We start from the raw sequence: 22,539 nt of genomic DNA, 5'->3' as shown, positions 1-22,539 counted from the left end.
ACATCCCTAGTATTGTGTTAAGAGGTGAACTTTTTCTCCTTATCAGCCCCTGCATCTCTTCTCCAGGACAATTTAAAGGGTTGGTCACCCATATGACAATTTATCAAAAACATTTACAAAGCACACCTTTACGTGTGATTATTGCTATGTAAACCATCATAAAGAGTAATTTCAACTAATGGGGCTAGCCTTAGTTCACTGTATTGTGGGAAGAAAATTGGATTACCTTAGTTTGCCTAGAGTACAGTGTATCAGATTTTATATTCGTTTTACTCCTAAAAACCTTGGAAGTGGTGCAGTTATCAGCTTAACATAAAAGACATAAATACAATATATTGCCAAAAGTATTCGCTCACCCATCCAAATAATCAGAATCAGGTATTCCAATCACTTCCATGGCCACAGGTGTATAAAATCAAGCACCTACGCATGCAGACTGCTTTTACAAACATTTGTGAAAGAATGGGTCGCTCTCAGGAGCTCAGTGAATTCCAGCGTGGAACTGTGATAGGATGCCACCTGTGCAACAAATCCAGTCGTGACATTTCCTCACTCCTGAATATTCCACAGTCAACTGTCAGCTGTATTATAAGAAAGTGGAAGTGTGTGGGAATGACAGCAACTCAGCCATGAGGGATTATGGTGTGGGGTTGTTTTTCAGGAGCTGGCCTTGGCCCCTTAGTTCCAGTGAAAGGAGCTCTAAATGCTTCAGCATACCAAGACATTTTGGACAATTCCATGCTCCCAACTTTGTGGGAACAGTTTGGAGCTGGTCCTTCCTCTTCCAACATGACTGTGCACCAGTGCACAAAGCAAGGTCCATAAAGACATGGATGACAGAGTCTGGTGTGGATGAACTTGACTGGCCTGCACAGAGTCCTGACCTCAACCCGATAGAACACCTTTGGGATGAATTAGAGTGGAGAATGAGAGCCAGGCCTTCTCGTCCAACATCAGTGTGTGACATCTAGAAGAATGGTCAAAAATTCCCATAAACACACTCCTAAACCTTGTGGACAGCCTTCCTAGAAGAGTTGAAGCTGTTATAGCTGCAAAGGGTGGACTGACGTCATATTGAACCCTATGGATTAGGAATGGGATGTCACTTACGTTCATATGCGAGTCAAGGCAGGTGAGCGAATACTTTTGGCAATGTAGTGTATCAACATAATGACCCAGCTGTCTGAAGTGACATCATGTTTAACGGCCAAGACCTGGAGCATGACAAAGGCGTGACTGCGCATGCCCAGAGTTGCTACTGTTGATACCATGAAGTGCTGATGTTGATGTTGGTGATATAACGGTGTGCGGTCCATCAGCGTCGGATGGAAAAAAAAATGAACGATAGCACCAGTTATTAATTTCACAGACATTTGACGTTGTTACTAAGCGCATTGCCTCTTGTCTCCTGTATTTCTTAGTTCTGACTTTACGGGAAGACCGAAAGTTAGCGTTTGGCTAGGTAGCCCAGCTAACCCTGGCTAGCAGCAGCAGCAGCAGCGCTCGGCGTAGTTGAAGCTCAGCTGCCGACACTTAGCAGCTTTATGCCGAGAGGAGAGGTGAGTTTCCGGGCTCCAGACAACGATGCAGTGATTATATACGTGGCTGGCTGTCGTCTGGATGTTATACGCTTGGCCAGATAACTTTCTTTACACCAAAAGGATCGCGAACACCGGAGATGATGAGCTAAACTGATGCCCAGATTGAGCCAAGCGCAAATCAAACAACTGCAGAGGAGGTAAGCAAGGATGGAGTCAATGGAGACCATTTTACACTTTGCTCTGTTTTGCTCTGTCAAAATCAGCAGCATTGGGGGTAGCAGCTAAGTAGCTCTGTTGTCTTCCCTGCCACTTACTGAACACAGCATGAGTGGTCTGATGAGCCTGAAGACTTACGGCTGTCACAAAGACCTCTGATTCAATTAAGGTCGAAGTACAATACATGTTTTGAAACGAGCCTACTGGTGCAGTCAGCAGGATTCATTTTGTTCTGTGACCCACTGGGAGCGACTGAGCTGATATTGTAGGTGATTGTGTCTACTGTACCTCACACGAGATGCTGTGTTTACTTATTTTTAAGTATACACCAGGTTCACACTGCTATATAGTCAGCATTGTGAATAAATTACATATTTTAGGACTTGTAGACTCAGCAGTAGGCGAGTTATAATCAAAAGTACCAAACTTGTGCTAAAATTTGTTGTACAGCTGTGCAGTGACAATAAAAGCTTTCTATTATGGGATGAATTTTAAGTCTTTCCCTCAACATCAATGCACAAAACTCTACCTTACTAGAGCTGCAGCAATTAATTGATTAGTTAAGGAACGTGGCGGAGTTATGTGACGATCTGTGTATGTCTGTCTGTTACCAACATTACTCAAAAACAGATGAATGGATTTGGATGAAATTTTCAGGGAAGGTCAGAAATATCACAAGGACCAAATGATTGGATTTTGGTAGTGATGCGGCTTATAGTCTGGATTCACGGATTTGTTAAGGATTTCCGTATCATTGCCAGATAGCGTCACAGCGTCACTGTAACTATGACAACAAATGAACGCTATGTCAGCTGCCTGCTGACAATCACGTGATTGCGATCCTACTACAAATCCACTGCTGTGGCCCTATTGGAATTTATCTGTTGGAAATAATGAACAGTTGATTAAATTTTGGGGGTGTTTGAGTCCCATCAGTTCCCACCACCGTGCATATTTAGGTCACAAGATTTGATATCAGTACATAACGTACACATGCATAACACACGCCCGTGCGGGTACATCTATATTAAATTGCTACATTCTATGTTGATTTGTGATCATCAATAAATAACAAAAAAAAATGCTGCATTTCTACAAAAAAAATGCTGCTTTTCTGACAATGCCATATGGGGGAATGAACAGCCTTGGCGGAGTACTGCGCTCTTTGAGTGCTTTTCTTGTTTTTTTTTTTTTATTGTGGTTTAATAAGTTATTTTAAGAAAAAAAAAAACTCCAGCTTCTTCACAAAAGTACCAAACTTGAACTAAAGTTAGTTGTACAACTGTGTAGTGACAATAAAGGCTTTCTATTCTGTGATAAATTTTAAGTCCTTCCCACAAAATCAATACACAAAACACTACCTTACTGGAGCTGCAACTGTTAATTGATTAGCTTTTTTTTAAATTCATTAAATTAATTGTCCGCCACTGGTTGAAATCATCAGTTTTTTGCCTACTTAGTAAAGCATACCGCTCATGTGTACGTGACACGCTGACATGATTCCAGTTAATGCATCGCCACAAGCTGATAGAGTCTTTGGCAAGTGGCATGAGTCATCTATGACAACATTGTGCACTAACCTATATTTAGCCGGTGCACGGAGGGGTTTGACAGTCATTGTGAAATTAGTTTTCACGATGAACGATTAGATTAGTCCCTTCCTGGAATCCACACCGAGACCCTGACGTAATTAGAGAGATGACAATGTGGAGGGATGTGATTTGATGATGATGGAGAATCTGTCTCGTGATGCTGTTATCTCCGGTTTGGTCTGCCACGTTTTAGTTTTCCAAATCAGTGCTGTGTAATTACGAGACCTTTTGTTTTAATTTCAATGAATCATTGTTCAAATTTCAAAGTGTGGTGATTTTTACCATAAGATTTAGGGAGCAAAACAGAAACTCAAAAAACACCTTTGTCAATTTTGTGTGCATTGGAACTGAACAATTAAAAGATTTAACCCTGTAAGACCCAAATATAGACAATTTTTTTATATATATATATATATATATATATATATATATATATATATATATATATATATATATATATATATATATATATATACACACACACATATATATATACATATATATATACATATATACATATGTATATAAAATGAACAAAAAATTAAATAAAACAAAAAATATAAATAAAAATGACAATAATATATAAACCCAAATGTAGAAGAAAATTAGCAAAAACATTATTTTTATTTTTATTTATATATATATATATATATATATATATATATATATATATATATATATATATATATATATATATATACACACACTAGAAAATACTATTAAAAAAACGGGGTTTTACAGGGTTTAAATTGTAACTTAAACCTGAGGTTAGACAAGCTGCATATCATATATCCTAAATTGCAGCCTTGCCTTAAAGAGGGTTTAAATGTTTTTGCAAATTCATGCCTTCCTGTGTGTGTGACAGTCACATGACGTGTAGTAATGTGTCTTGAAACGGCAATCATAATTGCAGCCAGAATATTCGCAATTACATATTTTCCCCAAATGATTCAAACCTAGTGTGCAATTGTCTACGGTTACATTTCGTTTATTGTCAGGAATCTGCCTTAGTACAGCAGCTGTCTGAGGGCACAGGCCTAGTTGTGTTCAGCCTGCACCTCCATGCTGATTTGTGGAAAAATATTTCACTATTCTAAAGAGACATGTTTGTGTGTAGCATCATTTCTGGTTGCGCTACACACACACATGCATAATGCCCTGAGCAGAGCAGACAGAAAAAATGAGGAGAAACTGGGTCAGCAGATCTCAGCTCATTGCTGTCACACACTGTCTTTTAGGGATTTTCAGCCCCACCTCCACCCCACATCTTGAAGTGTGTGGTTTTTACCCTCTTTACCAGCCTTCTCTTTCACTCCCTGTTTTGATCTCGCCTCATCTGTCTATCCACACAATCTCTTTTGCGCTTCTGATGTGTGCACTGTCCTGCTTTGTTCTGCTCTGTATCTTTTTCTGTTTTCTCTTACCGACATCAGCGGATGCCGGATTTGAGATTTAGGTCTGAGACTGTGCAGCCCTGCTGACGTGCATCTACACATTGTAATGTTTTATTCAGGCTTTATAACATGGACCATGAGCTTCTGCAGGTGTATGTTGATTGTTGTAGGCTACCAAATATATAAAACATGTAGGTTAAATAATAAAATCTCCTCTACATCACTTTTTTTTTCATACAGATGAGTCAGCTTTGGTGGCGAGCCAAGCGCCTGTCGGAGAGCTTGGGGAATGACTCTCCTAATGGCCTCCCCCCGGGGTCTCCAGCCACTGTGGCCCCACAGGGATCCAACTCCTCTTGGGTGTCCGAAGCCCCGGTGGTCACACTACAGGAGCCCATTTTCCTCATGACCTCCACCGCCCAGACGATATCAGGATTTTTTGTTTGGACAGCTCTTCTGATCACATGTCACCAGGTAAGGAGAGCATTTGGAGTTTGAAGATGTTTTAGAGGTCAGTAGGTTCCAGCTTAACTCAAAACTCCAAGATTTCACGTTCAGGTTAATGAAAAGGCGAAACTGCACTATTAGCATTGGTCCAATATTGTGTTTGCTGTGTTTATATTTTCCTCTCTAGCTTTGTAAATATCTGTATTTGCCTCTTCTTCTTTCTATAGTCTTTTGTATATATTATTATTGTTCTCTTTCCTTATTCCTAGGGTGACAACAGCTGAAACCATATTCCTTGTATGTTGTGTATGTACTTGACTGTTAAAGCTGATTCTCATTCTGAAATGCAAAAAACCTCTTTTCCAAATCAATTCACACAACTCCCAGTGCTGTCACTTGTGCGTGCCTCTGCGTTCATGTATCTGCATGCAGTTATGTTTCAGAAATGTTACTAGAGCCAACCTAGTAAGCGTGCTGTTGTGACCTCAAACATGAAACTGACACGTTCAAAGGCTATCAGATTAACAGAAAGGAGCGCCCGTCTGACAGGGACTAAGAGTTTTAGGGCGATTTACCCCAGAGTAAGAAGGAACTCTCATTTAAGATCTACTCAGGTTATCCCACATTAGAAACATTTCATATAAATACTACCTCTCAGATGCATACCTACAGCCTCCGTTTTATATTTGGGTATTTTGTGAGTTTATTTGATAACTGACAGCAGAGAGCTAACAGGAAGTATAAGGAGACAGAATTGAGGAACGACAACAAAAATGTTCCTGACAGGATGTGAACTGGGGATTCATGAAAACCCCAAGGCATGCTCAGTCTGACTGAGTTTGATTAGGAGCTCTGAAACCTCACCCAGAATGTGACCATTTACTGTGGATGTTGGGAAAGACTTCAGTGAGCCCAGCTTTAACTGCTGCTTATCTGTTTTATGTTTTAGTTTCTGTTGTGACATTAACAGCGGTCTTCAAAGTCTGTCAAGAATGAATGTTGCTCAGTGTTAGTGGTGCAGTGAATACACTGCACAAGTGCTGTTTCCCTTGTTTGTTTTTTTGTTTATCAGCTCTCATGTTACACTGAAGTTTAGTAAGTGTGCCTTTTTTCATGTCACGCAGCTTTATTCTACTTAGAGGCATAGATGGGGGGTTTGTCTTCCAGTGTTTGCTGATGCTCTTTATGTTCAGGCTTAAAGAATAGCTTTCTGTCACTTTAGCAACAGGTGCTCCCGGCTCGACATCATCAAAGAGCAGGACGTGTGTGTGTGTGTATGTGTGTGTATGTGCGTGCAAGGAGGGTCACCTAGCAACAAAGCCTGTCAGTGCACAGTCTCATTTGTTGCGCTGTCACCCGCTGTTTGCAATTTTACAAAAGGTGTGTCTGTTTACAGGCCAGGAAAGGTGATAGGTGGGGACATTGTGTAAGTGGAAAAGAGTCGGATGGAGCAGACAGAGGTGCCGGTGACAAAGGTTCACCCTGTGCTTCGTTTACTTCCTGCCGTCTGCTGCCCTGAATAGGAGTGATAAAAGCCCAGTGTCAGTTACCTGAAACCGCCCCACGTGTTAGTGCACGCTCCCAACACACACCCAGCATCTGACTTGAGCTGGCTGCACGCATATAGGTTTCATGGAGAAGCAATTAGTTTCAGCCGACTTGTTGATCTAGCACATTCTGAACTGTGGTTTCTCCATGAGGATGCGTGTGTTCTTTTCTCATTGTTTTAATGTGATACGCATCTTGATTGCAAAAATTTAAGACGATCTTACAATGGGATCACCCCTGTCACACTTCCTGTTAACACGTTCCAACAACCCAGGAGTAGTAGACTCAATAGACAATCAACCTGCAAATCCTATCCACTATACTGTTTACACTTTGCCTTGTATACTTATGTTATTTTGCACTATTTGACACTTTCGTTTATATTTATTTTGCTTATTTCTATCTATATATATGTATATATTCATATGTATATATATTTGTTGTGTGCTTTTATTCTTTATTCTTAGTATTCTTATTGTTTCGGTCTGGAACAGGTACACAGTACATTTCACTGCGCATTATTCTATATATAATTGTGTTTGTGATAAATAAAGGTCTTGAATCTTGAGTATGCATGAGTAACATTACTACAGTTTTAACACTTATGAGTAGGACAACACCATCCTTCAACTCAGCCTCAATTTTGATCTCAACTACACATTTACGTCATTTAGTGATTGCATCTTGTGTTGACAGAAAGACAGATATGTGAACAGTTGTCAAAGTGCTCCAAACGGCTTTTGTGGTAGTTTCTGCTACAGTGGGTGTGTCTGGAACTAAATTTCCACACACACGGACTCATAAAGTCAATATCGCGGGTGCTAAAGAAGTTCGTATGCTCAGTGCCACTTCAGATTTCACTCGCAAGTATCTTTTAACAAAACATCCTAAGATGCTGCATCACAGTTGGTCGTCTGTGACAAAATGGCAGGCGATAGAAACTTCATAAAGCGGTTTCCTTCTTGTGTAATCCATGCACTTTTTAGAAACTGTACATGGAGCAGAAGGGCAAAAGCTGGCTTGATCTTGGTTGTTAGTATAAATTCAGACTGTGAAAGTGGAGCTTCACCATCTCTCTGCCTTTTTGGGTTTTAAGCAGTAGTGTCAGATATGTTACCATGGCGATAACTGGCTTTTTGACTGCCAAGGTTTCGTCACTTTTTGTTCCTTGAATGTCGGCTCCTGTTTTCACTGTGAAGCAGAATTCACCAAGCGTTGGATTGTTCACACACTAGTAGGGAACCTGAGCTGGGTTTACACTGCTGTCAAACAGGTTGTTGTGTGTCTTTAGATGCTCTCCTGCACATGTGCATATGCACCTTTGTCTAGTGTTTTCTCTCTCTCCTTTTTGTTATATAATTGTCTTGTTTGATTATGTAGAAGCAGTACCTCTATTGTCAAGCCGGAGCCCAAATGACTCAATATAATATTTGAAGACAAAATGTGAATGGCTGCTCCCATAGCAGCTTATGAAGGGGTAAAATTACACACAGTTGTTGAGATAATTAACCTTCCTGTTGTCCTCATTTACAGGCACCAAAAAATTTTGTTTCCTTGTCTGAAAAAAATCCAAAAATTCAGCAAAAAAATTCCCAAAATTTCTGAACATTTCCAAAACCTTCAGGAAGAAAATTCCAATAATTCCTTAAAAGCTTCCCTTAAAAGTTTTATTTAAAAAAAAAAAAAAAATTTTTTAAAAATTGCAAGAAAATTCTTGTAAATATTTTCAAAAAATTAGTAAAAATCTTCCAAAAAATCCTAAAAATATCTAAAGTGATTACATGTATATCAGTAAAACTTCTAATATTTTCTTTAAGAACATTCACATAAAAATCAACCAAAATCCAGCGAATTTTGCTGGATTTTGGTTGATTTTTTTTTGTGAATGTTCTTAAAGAAACATTTTTAACATTTCTTTTTTCCACCAAAAAATGTTCAAAGATTCCCAAAAATGTTGAAAATGTGGACATCAGATATTTCACTATGAAAGTATTTTTTTCCCACATTTTCAAACTTTAAAACGGGTCAATTTTGACCCGCAGGACGACACGAGGGTTAAAGAATATGTCGTTACTGTTCAAGAATCATCCATAGATATGGACATATATTATGATATTATGGTGTGATCTCTACTCACGTTGTTCACTTACTGCCTGTCCCTGTTAGATAATTGTGCATTGTGCAAGGTATGGTCTCACTTTTTTCTCCCCTTTTTGCTTTCTTCGTTTTAGATCTACATGCACCTGCGTTACTACAGCTCTCCAAATGAGCAGAGGCACATAGTTAGGATCCTCTTCATAGTCCCCATCTACGCCTTCGACTCCTGGCTCAGCCTTCTTTTCTTCACCAACGAGGAGTATTACGTGTACTTCGACACAGTCCGAGATTGCTACGAAGGTGAGTGGACAAAGGACCTCGCTACAATGAAGTGGCTGCTGACTTATCTATCAAGCACACAACAGGTCGCCGTTCACCACAGAGACGAGAGAAAGTTTTCCTTTTCCCTGTGTGTTTTGACTCCCAGTAGAAAAAAGGGTGTGAGAATTTATGTGTTGTGATACTCCAGCGGCAGATGGCCTCGGCAGTGTCTTCACTTACAAAGGTTCCCATCTTTGTTCTCACGTCTCCGTGGCCTGTTGGGATTGCAGGGGAGGGGAGACCTGTTTCCTAGCAACTGTGTGAAAGCAAGCAAATCCTTGAGAAAGCATTTCACATGTAAGCAGTTAAAACCTAACCACGCTAACAGCCTATAATGTATGTAATGTCACTGGAATGTCCCGGAGTATTTATGTAGAATTAGAGGGAAAAAAAGATCAGATAAGATGAGACAAATCTTTATTAATTCTGAGGAAAATTCTACCAATTTTAGCAAACAGTTACATAACATGGTGTGGTTATATTAATGGAGATTTACTTTGATATTCCATCATCATCACATGTATTTTATTAGGACTACTGCTCGTGATGGGCATTTGTCATGGTTTTCCAAAAAAGGCGGCTGCCTTCGGAAAAGCTGTAGATATAGTTAATCTTTAATTCTTAAAATATGCTGTGCATGTAAGACAGTCTAAAAATGTTTGAGAACTTGAAGTGATCTGCAAGGATGAGTGGCAGAAAATTCCTAACTCAAGAACAGAAAGACTGTTTGTAAATCGGGTTTGCCATCTCTGATATCTAAGTGGAAAGTGCTGATTTCAGTTACAGTTCGTACCATAATGAAAGGCTGCAAGGGTTGTATTTACTTTTTTTCACTTTAAAGAAATTAGCAAAATATGCAATTTACCTGTAGGTGGCCCAATTCTGAAATACATCTGTACTGTTTATTACTGCTGCTGTTCTAGTATAGAATCTGCCCTTTAACCCTCCTGTTGTCCTCATTTACGGGCACCGAAAAATATTGTTTCCTTGTCTGAAAAAAATACAAAAATTCAGCAAAAAACATTCCCCAAATTTCTGGAAATTTTCAAAACTTTCAGGAAGAAAAGTCCAATAATTCCTTAAAAGTTTCCCGTAAAAGTTTTATTTTTAAAAAAAAAAAAAAAAAAATCCCCGAAGTTTGGCAAGAAAATTCTTGTAAAAATTTTAAAAAATGAGTAAAAATCTTCCAAAAAATCCTAAAAATATCTAAAGTGATTACATATATATCAGCAAAACATCTAATATTTTCTTGAAGAACATTCACATAAAAATCATCAACCATAATCCAGTGAATTTCACTGGATTTTGGTTGAATTTTTTGATTGTTCTTAAGAAACATTTTTAACATTTCTTTTTTCAAAGCTTTCACAAAAATGTTGAAAATGTGGACATTAGAAGTTTCACTGTGAAAATATATTTTTTTTCAAACTTCAAAATGGGTCAATTTTGACCCGCAGGACGACATGAGGGTTAAGGTACATGTAAAAAAGGAAACAAACTCCCCTTGCTTTTGTTTACCCACTCAGTTTAGTTCATATTATATAAAGAATATGAAAATACAACTTCCTGTTTATGATAGTAGAACCAGACAACTAGTTTAGTTAGTGCACAGTATTGATGTGAAAGGCCTTCAGTCAAGGATTTACATTAATGACTTCAACATTTATGTGTTGTTTTTTTACTTTGCTGGTGTTGTATTTTTCTTTAAAATTGCACATTAACCTTTCAAACAATTTGTCCATCCATTTCAAGCCAGTGTCTGTACATTTTAGAGTGAAAGACTACTTCAAGTATGCGACACAGACAAAGCCAACACTGTGCATATTGTTCTGGAGAGTGTTGTCAGTGTGCTGTAATCACAGGCTTACTTTTAAGCTGAGCCACTTTGAACAGCAAGATTCAAGATTTTTATTTGCCGTTTGTGCGCAAACAGACAGTCTAGGCACACTGGAAGTCTCTCTTGGAGTCGAGGAAAAACACATTTTCAAAACACTTTACAAGAGTAATGAAATAGAAAGAATAAAATAGAGGATATTGCACATGTAGAGGATAAAATACGGCCTCAGAGGGGAGCTAGTATCTGTGGGTTACCTTTATTTTACCCTGCTAACACCTGAGGCAGCAGACGAAAAACATTCTGCTCACTCAGGGACATCAATTACTGCGATCAGATGCAGTCCTGTCAGGTTTATTTAAATTGCATGTTACGTCTTATCAAAACAGTCAATAAAAGATTGGCCTGTAGAGAGGATATGATGGAACAGTCCTGCATGCTTTTTTGAGAGTACTAAAAAAAAGTCAAAAGAGAGCAGATACATTTTCTCAGTAGATTATCAAAATAGTTTCTAGTTGTATTTTCTGTCGATAACCGATAATGACGAATCAAACCGAGACTGTGATGATGATTATAGTTTTCTAATTTTAAGCAGGTTTACAATGCAGAGCTTGAGAAGGGTCATCATTCTGAAACCATGCATAAATAAAGTGATGATATTTGTTCAGACTGTCCCTGAAAGCTGTCATGTTACTGCAGAAGCAAACGGTGTAACTGGCTCCATTGATCAGGTTGAATACATATGATAGGGCTGCACAGAGTAACATTACAGCATTGACGCTGCACTATGCACACCTGCATCAGTCACATTGCAAGAAGTGCAATGATTAAGTAAGGTAAATTAATTTAAACACATACTGCAACTTATTTACTGCTTGAGTCAAAAAGAAAATTTGCATTTTCATTTTTCATGACTAATCTACTAGAGACGTCTGATTTAACTTGACTCACTCTGATTTAAATTTACTTTAATTACGAGATGCAGAGTTTCTAGACATGCAGGCTCCACATGTGTTGAGCAAAATAGGCGAGAAAAATGACTGAAATGTCATAAAGCAAGATCTGGTTGCAAAAAGAAACATCAGTAGTGTACAAATATTTCAGCTCTAAGAACAGCTACAGATTGTACAACTAATTTGTCTGATGGCTTAAGTCAGCACCATGTATTAGGGCTCGACTGATAGGTTGTTTTATTTTGTTGTTTGGTTTTCCATGGCTGATATCAATACCAGTTATTGGTAACCTTATTACCAATACTTAGATCTAATAACACAATTGACTCTGACACAGAATTTCACTGAAATGTCTTTGTTTATATACGTTTCACCTGTTTAATTAAAAGAGAACTTTGAAACATTTATCCTTCAGTGATGATTAAGTGTTGGTGGGACGTTACCACAGAGTGACTACATACAGAAAGTGGCATTATAGCCATTTTTAGATGTATTTATTTTACTAGCAATCTCTTCTTCTTTAAAAAATAATAATAACACCAATAATAAAAAAAATATATATATGCAGTGGTGGGAAAAAAGTTTTTGGAGACCTCATGCATTTTTGAAACATTGCATTAAGACTCTATCTTAGTGCACTGTTCCAGTGAAAATTCTGTATTTTTTTCCTGGCACAGAAAAACACTATATCAGTTTTTCTCAACATTCTGCAGCCTTATTCAAGATTACTACTGGTAGTAAATATTGCTCTCTGAACCATTTCTATTTTGTGATCTCATGTAGGAGATTGCCATGATACTTTCTCTAGAGTTTGCTTTCCTTAATGATGTTTATCTCTCTTCACTAGAGATCCCTACACCTCACTCACAGCATCATCCAGTCGTTTTCTAAGTGTGCTGATCTCCATGGCTTAACTCGTCTCAGAATCACAAGCTCAGAAGTTAAAACACTCTAGAAACAGTTGCCACTGCTACATCCGTTATATGTGTTTGGATGTTGTTTCCACCTCCTTTGGATGTATAAATGCAGGCAGTTTGCTCTAAGGTTCATGCTTAATATGTAATTCCTGGCAGGATGGAGCAGTTTACTATTTTACTTAAAATTACCGTGTCTTTCTAATGACGGATCTTATCAGCACTTACAAATGAGCATAAATCGTGTATTGGCTGCTTGATAGGAACTTATTTTACTGACCCCGGTTGTTTTCTCTGTGGTCTTTTTAGCCTTCGTCATCTACAACTTCCTGAGTCTGTGCTACGAGTATCTGGGAGGAGAGAGTGCCATCATGGCTGAAATCAGAGGGAAACCTATCGAGTAAGTCTTTTTTGCTGTCATCTTCCCAGTCTATTCCTCTCTGATATAATAATTTACTTAAATAATGTTATGTTTAGACCATCTCTATACATTGCCGGTTATTTTGACCTGTTCTAACTTTCATTCCACTTTAGGTCGAGCTGTATGTATGGGACCTGTTGTCTGTGGGGCAAGACCTACTCAATTGGTTTCCTCCGGTTTTGCAAACAGGTACCGATCCCTTCCTTGGGTCCACTGCATTTTACAGTGTTTAACCATTAGAGCCTGATTGGTGACTGGTGTTCTCAGGAGGATGTAAGGGCAAATATAAACAGATCTACAAGCATTATCATATCAAATTTTGGAAGATCTAGAAAACACTGAAAAACACAAGATACAGTCTGAACACTGGCTGTTTTAATGCCCAAGATTTCTCTGAAAATAGCCTGAAGTCCATCAGGTCAGTATGGCTTAAATGGTGTAATAACTATGTTTTAGTGTTGTGCTTCATAGCCTGCGACAGTCATGTTAGTGTTAATGCATCTTTTACGGCATCAATATGATGATCTTGTTCATGTTAATTTCCATATGATATGAGAATCTACTGTAAAATTTCAATCACTGCATGTGTTCCACCACACTGACTGTCACGTCTTTCACTCTTGCTTTCTCAGGCGACTCTCCAGTTCTGTGTGGTGAAACCCCTGATGGCAGTGATCACTGTCATTCTTCAGGCCTTTGGGAAATACAGAGATGGAGACTTCAAGTACGTTTCCACAGCAGCCTCTCTGCTGTCATTCACAGCAGAAACATCTCCCTGAGCAGCGTTTCATGTGTGCTGACTCACTGTGTTGTGTCACTAAACTGTAGACAGTGACCAGGTTCAACCAAAAGTCTTTTTGGACAATAATAGCTGAGTAGCTTTGGATGAGTTTTTTCAAAATAAATTAGAATAAATTAAAGTCTCTTGTTTGGACTACTTTAGGCAGAAAGATTTTGATTTTTCTGACATATTAGGATTTGATTCATAATATATTATTTTTAAGTCCTGCTTGAGTCCAATTTTCACTGTGCAATAGATTTACAATGTGATGGAGCATTACCACCTGAGACACAATCAAAAGTGATCAAAAATCACACACGAAGATGAATTTGTCAAACCATTAGCATTACAATTTCAGCGCTGGGTTTGACGTGATGCAGAACATATGTCCTAAAGTTCAGCCTTTGCAACCTGCTAACTGGATTGTTTGAATTGTGATTAAAACTTGCAAGATTTGAAAAAAAAAAAAAAAAAAAAAAAAAAAAAACGATTTGAAATTGCTTAATTGTTCATCCCTAGTATTATAATGTAGTTGTTGGGTCATTACACTGTACAAAAAGTATATAATGTTTTGCTGTTCTGCAATTCAAAACACCATCTTTGGAAACAAATGGAAGACTTGTACAATTAACAGCATCCTACACAAAGCAGTACAAGAAGCTCCCCAAATGTGGAATTCTCGATGGTTTCAGTTTTTGGCAAAATGGGAATCGACTTGCTGTTGTGTATGGAATCACAGGAGTACCATATTAAAAGATAAATCTGTTAAAAAATAGGGAAATAAATGTGTAAATATAAAGAGGAATAAATAAAAGAATAAATAAAAATGAATTTGTTAAAAAATAAAAAAAAATAAATGTAAATATAAAGAAGAATAAATAAAAAATGTATTAAAAAATATGGAAATATATAGGTAAATTTTGTCTTTGCTTTTCCCTTTGTTTTTTCTTTTTTTTCCTTTTGTCATTGCTTTTTCCAAGGAAAAAGGAAAAGCAAAGACAAAATTTACCTTTATATTCCCTTATTTTTTATTGATTCATTTTTATGTATTCCTCTTTATATTTTCACATTTATTTCCTTATTTTTTAACAGATTTATTTTTAAATTTATTTTTATTTATTCCTCTTTATATTTACACATTTATTTCCTTAGTTTTTAACAGATTCTTAGTTTTTTTCCTCTTTATATTTACACATTTATTTCCTTATTTTTCAACAGATTTATCTTTTATTATGGCACTCCTGTGATTCCACAATTGTGTAGCTTCAAAGTAGTTAAAAGTCAGTGTTACTGGTTTGATGCTTAATTTAAAAGCTTGCAGGTTCTCTATCTTGTGACCCATGATATGCTCACAGCATCTCTGTTTATGTGATATTTTTTCTGCCTCTCCTCCAGCGTGGCTAGCGGTTACCTGTATGTCACCATTATCTACAACATCTCCGTCAGTCTGTCGCTCTACGCTCTCTTCCTCTTCTACTTTGCCACACGTGAGCTGCTCATCCCTTACAACCCCGTGCTCAAGTTCTTCATGGTCAAGTCGGTCATCTTTCTCTCCTTCTGGCAGGGTAAGAACACCACATATTTATAACTTATGACTTCCACCGAAGTTACTTTAGCTCGGTAATTGGTTAGTTAAAAGCAACTGCAAAAATGGCAAAGACAAGTGAAGCGAGCTCAGAGATCAAGCAATGTTTGTTGGCACAAGAAAGACTTCTACTTTATCTGATAAGCCAACGTTTCTGCTTTTTGTGAGAGGTGCTTTCTTTTAGTTCTGGGTATCTGGTAATGCATGGATTTAAAATAGCTTTTGAAGCATCACTTAAGCCCCTTTTAGACATGCACTGCTTTCCATTGTCCTAATCTGATGCCATCTCAGTGTGTTAGCTTCATGTCTGAATGAGCACCCGGCTCACTTATGTGTAAAAGTCGTGATGGCAGTCTGCATGCAGTCACATCAACAGACAGGCACACACAAGTGGCATACTTTGAGTTGGGTAAAGAAATTTGCTGAAATCCAACTGCATAACTGATCCACAAACATAACAGAGAGGAAAAAAACAACACAGTTTGCTTCACAAAATCATAAAACACCTCTCTTGTTGAGTTTTTGACAATTTCACATCTATTAACAACTTCAATGCTCATAAAGATACAACTTTACTGCAAGAAAAACAGACTGTCACAGGTGAAACTCACCAGCAATAAATCTAAGTTTAGACAAAACATTACAGGAGCTGGATTTAGTTTATTGCATTTTTTGTGTCTTTCCATTGACTTTAATAAATGCCTGGAGATGAGACAGCAGCAGTGTCTCCAAAGAGAGAGGTGATTGTGCACATTTAAACACATTACACACAGCAGTAACTTTATTAATCAGCCATAATTATAAATTATCCTTGATATGGAGACAGGATTAGTCAGAATCTAACAGCAAGTTACACTTCTCGTGGGAGAATGCCGTCACTTTAACACACTAATAAAGCCACATGTTTTGTGTCCCAAGTCCATCATTAGCAAGTCTTCTGTTTTCTGATTTTGTATTTTTATTATATTTTTATTTGCCTCAGGGATGCTGTTGGCCATCCTGGAGAAGTGTGGCGCCATTCCCCAGATCAGTTCTGCTGACTTCTCTGTGGGCGAAGGAACAGTTGCTGCAGGCTACCAAAACTTCATCATCTGCATAGAGATGTTCTTTGCTGCTATTGCTTTGCGCCATGCCTTTACTTACAAGGTTTACATGGACAAAAGGCTGGACTCGTATGGTAAGTGGTGTGAGTGTGAGGGAGAATGTGTGGAGGTTTGTGTAATTGAAGGTTTAAGACTGAAAAGGTAAAGCAAATTGTGTAGATAATGAATACAAGAGTCTGTATGTTACAGTTTTCATTGTAATTTAATCATCTGATTCACTCAGGGTACATGACAGTCTGATGTCTGAGGTCATTCAGAACTGATCTTACTCTTTGTGCATCTCCCTTTTGACACTGATTCCTATCTTTAACAGTAATATTTAAAATCGTTCTCTTTTCTACTGCTCTGTTTTTCTATTCTTTCATTTTATCTGAACTTTCTTCTCTCCCTTGTCTTTCCTTGTCTCATATTTCTCTCTTCACTGCACTCAAAGGCTCATTTCCTATCTATGGACAGTACGGTAGGTCTGACTTTAGCGGTGTTCTGTCTGTTTCTGCCACAGTTCTGTATGTTAAAACACTTTTGTCAGCTGTTGTTTTGTGGTTAAAAGTCCATTACTTTTACGTCTTTGGTCGTGCGGTTTTCAGTTCAGCATGAATTCACTTTATGTCTTTAAAATGTGTCTTTTAAGTTATTTTTTGGGCTATTTTAGCCTTTATTATGGAGGACAGTGTAGAGAGAGACAGGAAATGTGGGGAGAAGAGTCAAAGACATGCAGCAAATGGCCGTGGGTCATTGCCAATGCATCGGGAACTATAACCTCTATTTATGGGTTGCCAGCTCAACCTATGAAATCACAGGAATGCCATAATACACAATAAATCTGTTAAATAAGGAAATAAATGTGTAAATATAAAGAGGAATGAATAAAAAATTTATTAATTTAAAAATATGGTAATATAAAGGTATATTTTGTCTTTGCTTTTCCCTTTTCCCTTTGTTTTTCCCTTTTGTTTTTCCATTTTGCCTTTGCTTTTACTTGATGGACTGAGCTTTCAATCAAATGGCTTTGGACATGCCTGTCTGCTAAACACACAAAGAGAAAAAATGTAGACTAAGATCTGAAGAATGATGACTTAGTAGAAGAAACTGATGTTAAGTGTTCACCTGCTTAGTGGTGCTATTTTGTCTAACAAGAGCTTTTGATACATTAGACTAATACGAACCACCAACAACAACCATTGTTATTACTCCACCAAGGAACGCGGTAGAGTTATGTGACGATCGGCGTACATTTGTCTTTCTGTTTGTCTGTCTGTGCGCAACATTACTCAAAAATGGACAAACAGATTTGGATGAAATTTTCAGAGAAGGTCAGAAATGACACAAGAACCAAGTGATTAGATTTTTGCAGTGATGCGGCTTATAGTCTTGATCCATGGATTTGTTAAAAATGTCTGTATCATGGCGAGATAACGGCACGGCGTCACTGTAACTATGACAACAAGTGAACGCTCCATAAGCTGCCTGCTGACGATCACATGAATGCGATTCTATTACAAATCGACCATTGCGGACTTATCGGGATTTATCCTTCAGAAATCATACAAGGAACAGTTGATTAAATTGTGGTGGTGTTTCTGAGTCCCATCAATTCCCGTCGCCCGCTACATTTTTAGGTCACATGATTCGGTATCCGTACATAATGTACACATGCATAACACACGCCTGTGCTCAACGCAAGGTCATTTAGTTTGTGGGTACATTAAATGGCCACATCCTATAGTGCCGTGATTTCTGCCACCAATTTTTTCCAAGATTTCAGTCGTCAGAATTAAAACAACGACTGTGCAGCCTTGGCGGAGTACTACACTTGCTGAGTGCTTTTCTTGTTTTTATATAAGATGCATGTCTTCATTTGTGGAACATATTTTTCTTCCATCCTGCTGATTAAACTCTGCTAAATAATATTTCTTGCAACATTACAAAGATTTATTTGAAAAACTCACCTGACGTGTGTTTTTCATCCCTCCCGCCTTATCTTTTCTGTTTAGCCTCTTTTTTAATAATATTCCAATCTTTCCATCGCACCACTAGGTCGCTGTGCCCCTATGAAGAGCATCTCCAGCAGCCTGAAGGAGACCATGAACCCAGGGGACATGGTCCAGGATGCCATCCATAACTTCTCCCCGGCTTATCAGCAGTACACCCAGCAGTCCACACTGGAGCGAGGCGGGGGCCCGCCCCTGTCCCGCAGCCACAGCAACCTCAGCACCCGCGGGGACAATGAAAAGACCCTTCTGCTCAGCTCTGACGACGAGTTCTGAGAGTCAAACACACACTCAGACGTTCACGTCACTCCTGTAGACCACATTGAATTTTTAGCAGACAAATCAGATCTTTCATTTCAAGTTTAACATAGAAGATCAGATAGTTTCGTTTTTTTTTTTACATTTAGATAACAAAAGATCCACTGTAAGTTAAATGGAGGTGTGAGGGAGTACTTTATGAGATTGGAGATGTTAGAAATGAAGTGAGGGAGAAGTGAGGTTGGGAACATTGGATTCATTCACTGGCCGAGCTGTTATTTGTGTTGATGTCATAGTTGTGGTTTTGGGCCATTTCTGATAGAAATATCTGTGGAATATCGATCAGTACAAATAATCGTGCCTGCATATAGCATCTTAATACTGCACCTTAGACTCTACGACAAAAAAAATTACTATATATAAGCTAGAGAAAATAAGTGCCATCTTCATCTGACACACACGGCCTCTTTAATTCTTCGTTTTTATATCAGTTCTCAATCCATTCGCCTCTTCACCCCTCTGCCAACTCTAACTGAAACTTTGCCAAATTTGGGGAGCAGTACTCTGTCCTCCAATGACAAGACATTGTCTTAAAGTTCAGGATTGATTTATATTCAAACAAAGTAAAGGAGCCTTTGAGCTGCTGAGTTCATTTTAATATATGATCACAAATAACTATTTTATTTAAATGTCGTACGGCCTTGCAGGTAGAACTCATTTATAGAATATTGTTATAAATATACTGTGTAATTTATCATTATTGTTGTGGGTCGATTTGGACGAGTGAAACTGAAGCGTAATAGTTGCAACTCCAGCTGTTGGTCTGCGATGTTTGTGCAGCGCTGAGGGAACAGCTGTGGGAAAGATTTACTAGTGGGCCGAGGGGACTGACAGAAGGACAACGCCCACACAGATTACAGATTACTGAAGAAGCAACACTTTCCCCGCAGAGCCGGCCCAGCTGTGATGCGCTGTGGAACGTAATCTCATAATTATTGGTGTTACGTGCAGCACAGATCAGGGCTGCCTCTGCTGGTGCTATTTGTAATGGCAACAGTAGTGAGTGAGGCAGGACTAAGAAGGTCATGCAAAGATGTGTTGATGGACAGACTCTGAGTATACATTATATTAACACTCACAGTAAGAACATATACTTGATTTTTGGGGCATTTTTAATTTTTATGCACTATATTTGGAGGGTTGCAAAAAGCAGTGATTTGTGCTAGAATAGTGAAAAGCTGGCCAGATGTCTTCTCTTTTTTCTGATGTTTTTCCAAAAGGTGATGGCATCTACGTTTGAGTTAATTGTTCTTATGTTTGCAGCAGATGTTTATAACACATGACCAGTATACTGTATAACTTGCTTGTGGTTGTGATCCTAAATGTTTAATGGCAGAGGACAGGAGTAAAAAAAAAAAAAAAAAAACAAAAAAAAACAGAAGCTTCCATGGCAGAGGTGTCAAACTCATTTTAGTTCAGGGGCCACATTAAGCCCAATTTGATCTCAAGTGACCAGTAAAATCACAGCCTAATAACCTATAAATAACAACTCCAAATTTTCCCTTTGTTTTAGTGCAAAAAAGTACATTCTGAAAATATTCACATTTAAGGAATTATCTTTTTACAAAACATCGTGAACAAGCTCAAATTTCTTAAGAAAAAATAAGTTCAATTTCAGCAATATTATGCCTCAGTTTATCATTTACACATTACAACTTATAGATCACAGTGTTTCTACAAAGGAGCAAAACATTTAGTCACAGGCACCTGGAACTGAACATCGTATTTAATGATCAAAATGACAAAAGTCAGACAAAAAAAAAAGACAAAATATTACAAAAATCAGATGCAAAATGACAAAAACGAGACACCAAACAACAAACGACATGAAACAAAACAAAAAAAGAGACAAAAAATTAGCAAAGAAGTTACAAAGCGACAAAAACAAGACAAAAAATTACACAAATGACACAAACAAGACCAAAAATGACAAAAGCAAGAAACAAAACAACAAAAAAGTAGACTACCAACACAAACGAGACAAAAAAACACACAAAATGATACAAAACATCGAACAAAGCAAAACACAAAATGGCAAAAATAAGACAAAAAACAACAAAAGATTAAAAGGAAACACAAAATGACAAAAATGAGAAAACGACAGAAACACGAGACAAACGACAAAAGTCAGACAAAAAAAAATAAGACAAAATATTACAAAAATTGAGATCCAAAATGGTAAAAGAACAATGAGCAATCTAATATTTTATGGTGAAAACAACTTGTCATGGTCTAGAAATTATTTTAAATTTACAGTTTTACAAATTTACAATCTGCAGTTAATGCCTTCTCTGTAATTTTTACACTTTGAGGGGCGGATTGGACCCTCTGGAGGGACGGTTTTGGCCCGCGGGCCGCATGTTTGACACCCCTGTTCAATGGAAAAGTCACATCCTGCCTCTGAACGTGTGTTTTCTGTTTGCTGTATTGACTGCACAATCCGGATAGATTCTACAGACTGACAGTCCTTGTGAGGAATGAATGTAGTCTTAAAGAAAAATGAACAGCCAAATTGATCTGTGCCCTCAGATCAGTTTAATTTATGAGAAAATAGTTTTGAGTTGGCAGAATAATGAAAGTATTTGTTCAGTTGTTAACCCTTCAGCCGCCACCTTAACTGAAAAACGAACGCATTGCAGACCTTCAGTCAAAGTTGAGATTTGTTCTATTGATTAAGTTTGTGATATGGAAAATTTGAAATTCACTGCCTTATATTTTCAGTCCTCTTCATTCAAAATTCTATCAAATGATAGTTTTGATACGATGTTTAAAAGCTGGATGTTATTTACAAAGCTCAACACATACCGAAATGGAAAAACAAAATGCTGTAAATAAGTCAAACTAAGCACCGCTGCAGAACATTAAAGGTGATGACTGTCATGGCATCACTTGTATAGTGCTTTGTTTGAATATTTTTGTGTTTTAATTATCTCATTTCGTATATACTCTTATTTTATTCTTCATTGTATACTTTTTAATTTGTATATTGGTACTACCAAATGTTTTGATGCTATGTTGGTTTCTGTTGGTGTTGCAAAAGAAATAAAATGCAAATGAAAAGTATTCGTCAGCTTATGGACACAGTCGGTGTCATCACAGCAAACGGGACATTTTGCAATTTTACTACTTTAATTTTACAGATTTTACTTTTAGAAATAGCTAGGAGCAATCAGCGAAATGGAAAACCTTGGAACCAGTAATGTGCTATTTACACGTTTAGCTATTCGTCACTTAGTTAGCCAACTGTATATAAAATACTAATCATTTCCTCCACTTTACCAGTTAGATTGTCAAAATGCTACATTTTAGTGTATGAAATGAGACATTAGTACTTTTTAAATTGTATTTAAATGTTGCTGCTAATACTGATGTGCTATTATTTAAATAACAATTTGACAGTTACTGGTTGTATTTTAGGTTATGGTCGTTAGAAATTAAAGTTGATTGATGTTAAAGCACTTTTACTCAGTTCTGCCATCTACT

At 37.7% G+C, this 22,539-nt stretch overlaps 1 protein-coding gene across 3 annotated transcripts; it reads left to right on the top strand.

The window, feature by feature from the left end:
• The first annotated feature begins 1,252 nt into the window (after positions 1–1,252).
• On the top strand, positions 1,253–22,119 carry LOC111580809 (transmembrane protein 184B-like). 3 transcript variants are annotated; one of them, XM_023288708.3, is made up of 11 exons: positions 1,253–1,559; positions 1,662–1,738; positions 4,984–5,217; positions 8,970–9,135; positions 13,167–13,257; positions 13,392–13,467; positions 13,911–14,002; positions 15,455–15,624; positions 16,627–16,821; positions 17,181–17,207; positions 18,785–22,119. In XM_023288708.3, the coding sequence occupies exons 3-11, from the start codon at positions 4,984–4,986 to the stop codon at positions 19,012–19,014; spliced, it is 1,281 nt and encodes a 426-aa protein (XP_023144476.2). In that variant the 5' UTR covers positions 1,253–1,559; positions 1,662–1,738; the 3' UTR covers positions 19,015–22,119. The 3 variants fall into 3 exon arrangements, with proteins under 3 accessions (XP_023144476.2, XP_023144475.2, XP_023144478.2); XM_023288707.3 differs by having other exon boundaries at positions 1,253–1,738; XM_023288710.3 differs by lacking the exon at positions 17,181–17,207 and having other exon boundaries at positions 1,254–1,738.
• Positions 22,120–22,539: the final 420 nt, after the last annotated feature.

The sequence above is a fragment of the Amphiprion ocellaris genome, chromosome 19 (assembly GCF_022539595.1).
Source record: "Amphiprion ocellaris isolate individual 3 ecotype Okinawa chromosome 19, ASM2253959v1, whole genome shotgun sequence".
Lineage (NCBI taxonomy): Eukaryota > Metazoa > Chordata > Actinopteri > Pomacentridae > Amphiprion > Amphiprion ocellaris.
Note: the sequence above shows the minus strand (reverse complement) of the source record. Positions and strands in the feature narration are given on the sequence as shown.

Excerpts from the sequence above, each read along its gene's own strand:
- LOC111580809 (XM_023288708.3), top strand. The coding sequence starts at position 4,984 with ATGAGTCAGCTTTGGTGGCGAGCCAAGCGCCTGTCGGAGAGCTTGGGG. Across the intron at positions 9,136-13,166 it reads AGTCCGAGATTGCTACGAAG|CCTTCGTCATCTACAACTTC; the intron begins GTGAGTGGACAA and ends TGGTCTTTTTAG. Across the intron at positions 16,822-17,180 it reads CAAAAGGCTGGACTCGTATG|GCTCATTTCCTATCTATGGA; the intron begins GTAAGTGGTGTG and ends CTGCACTCAAAG.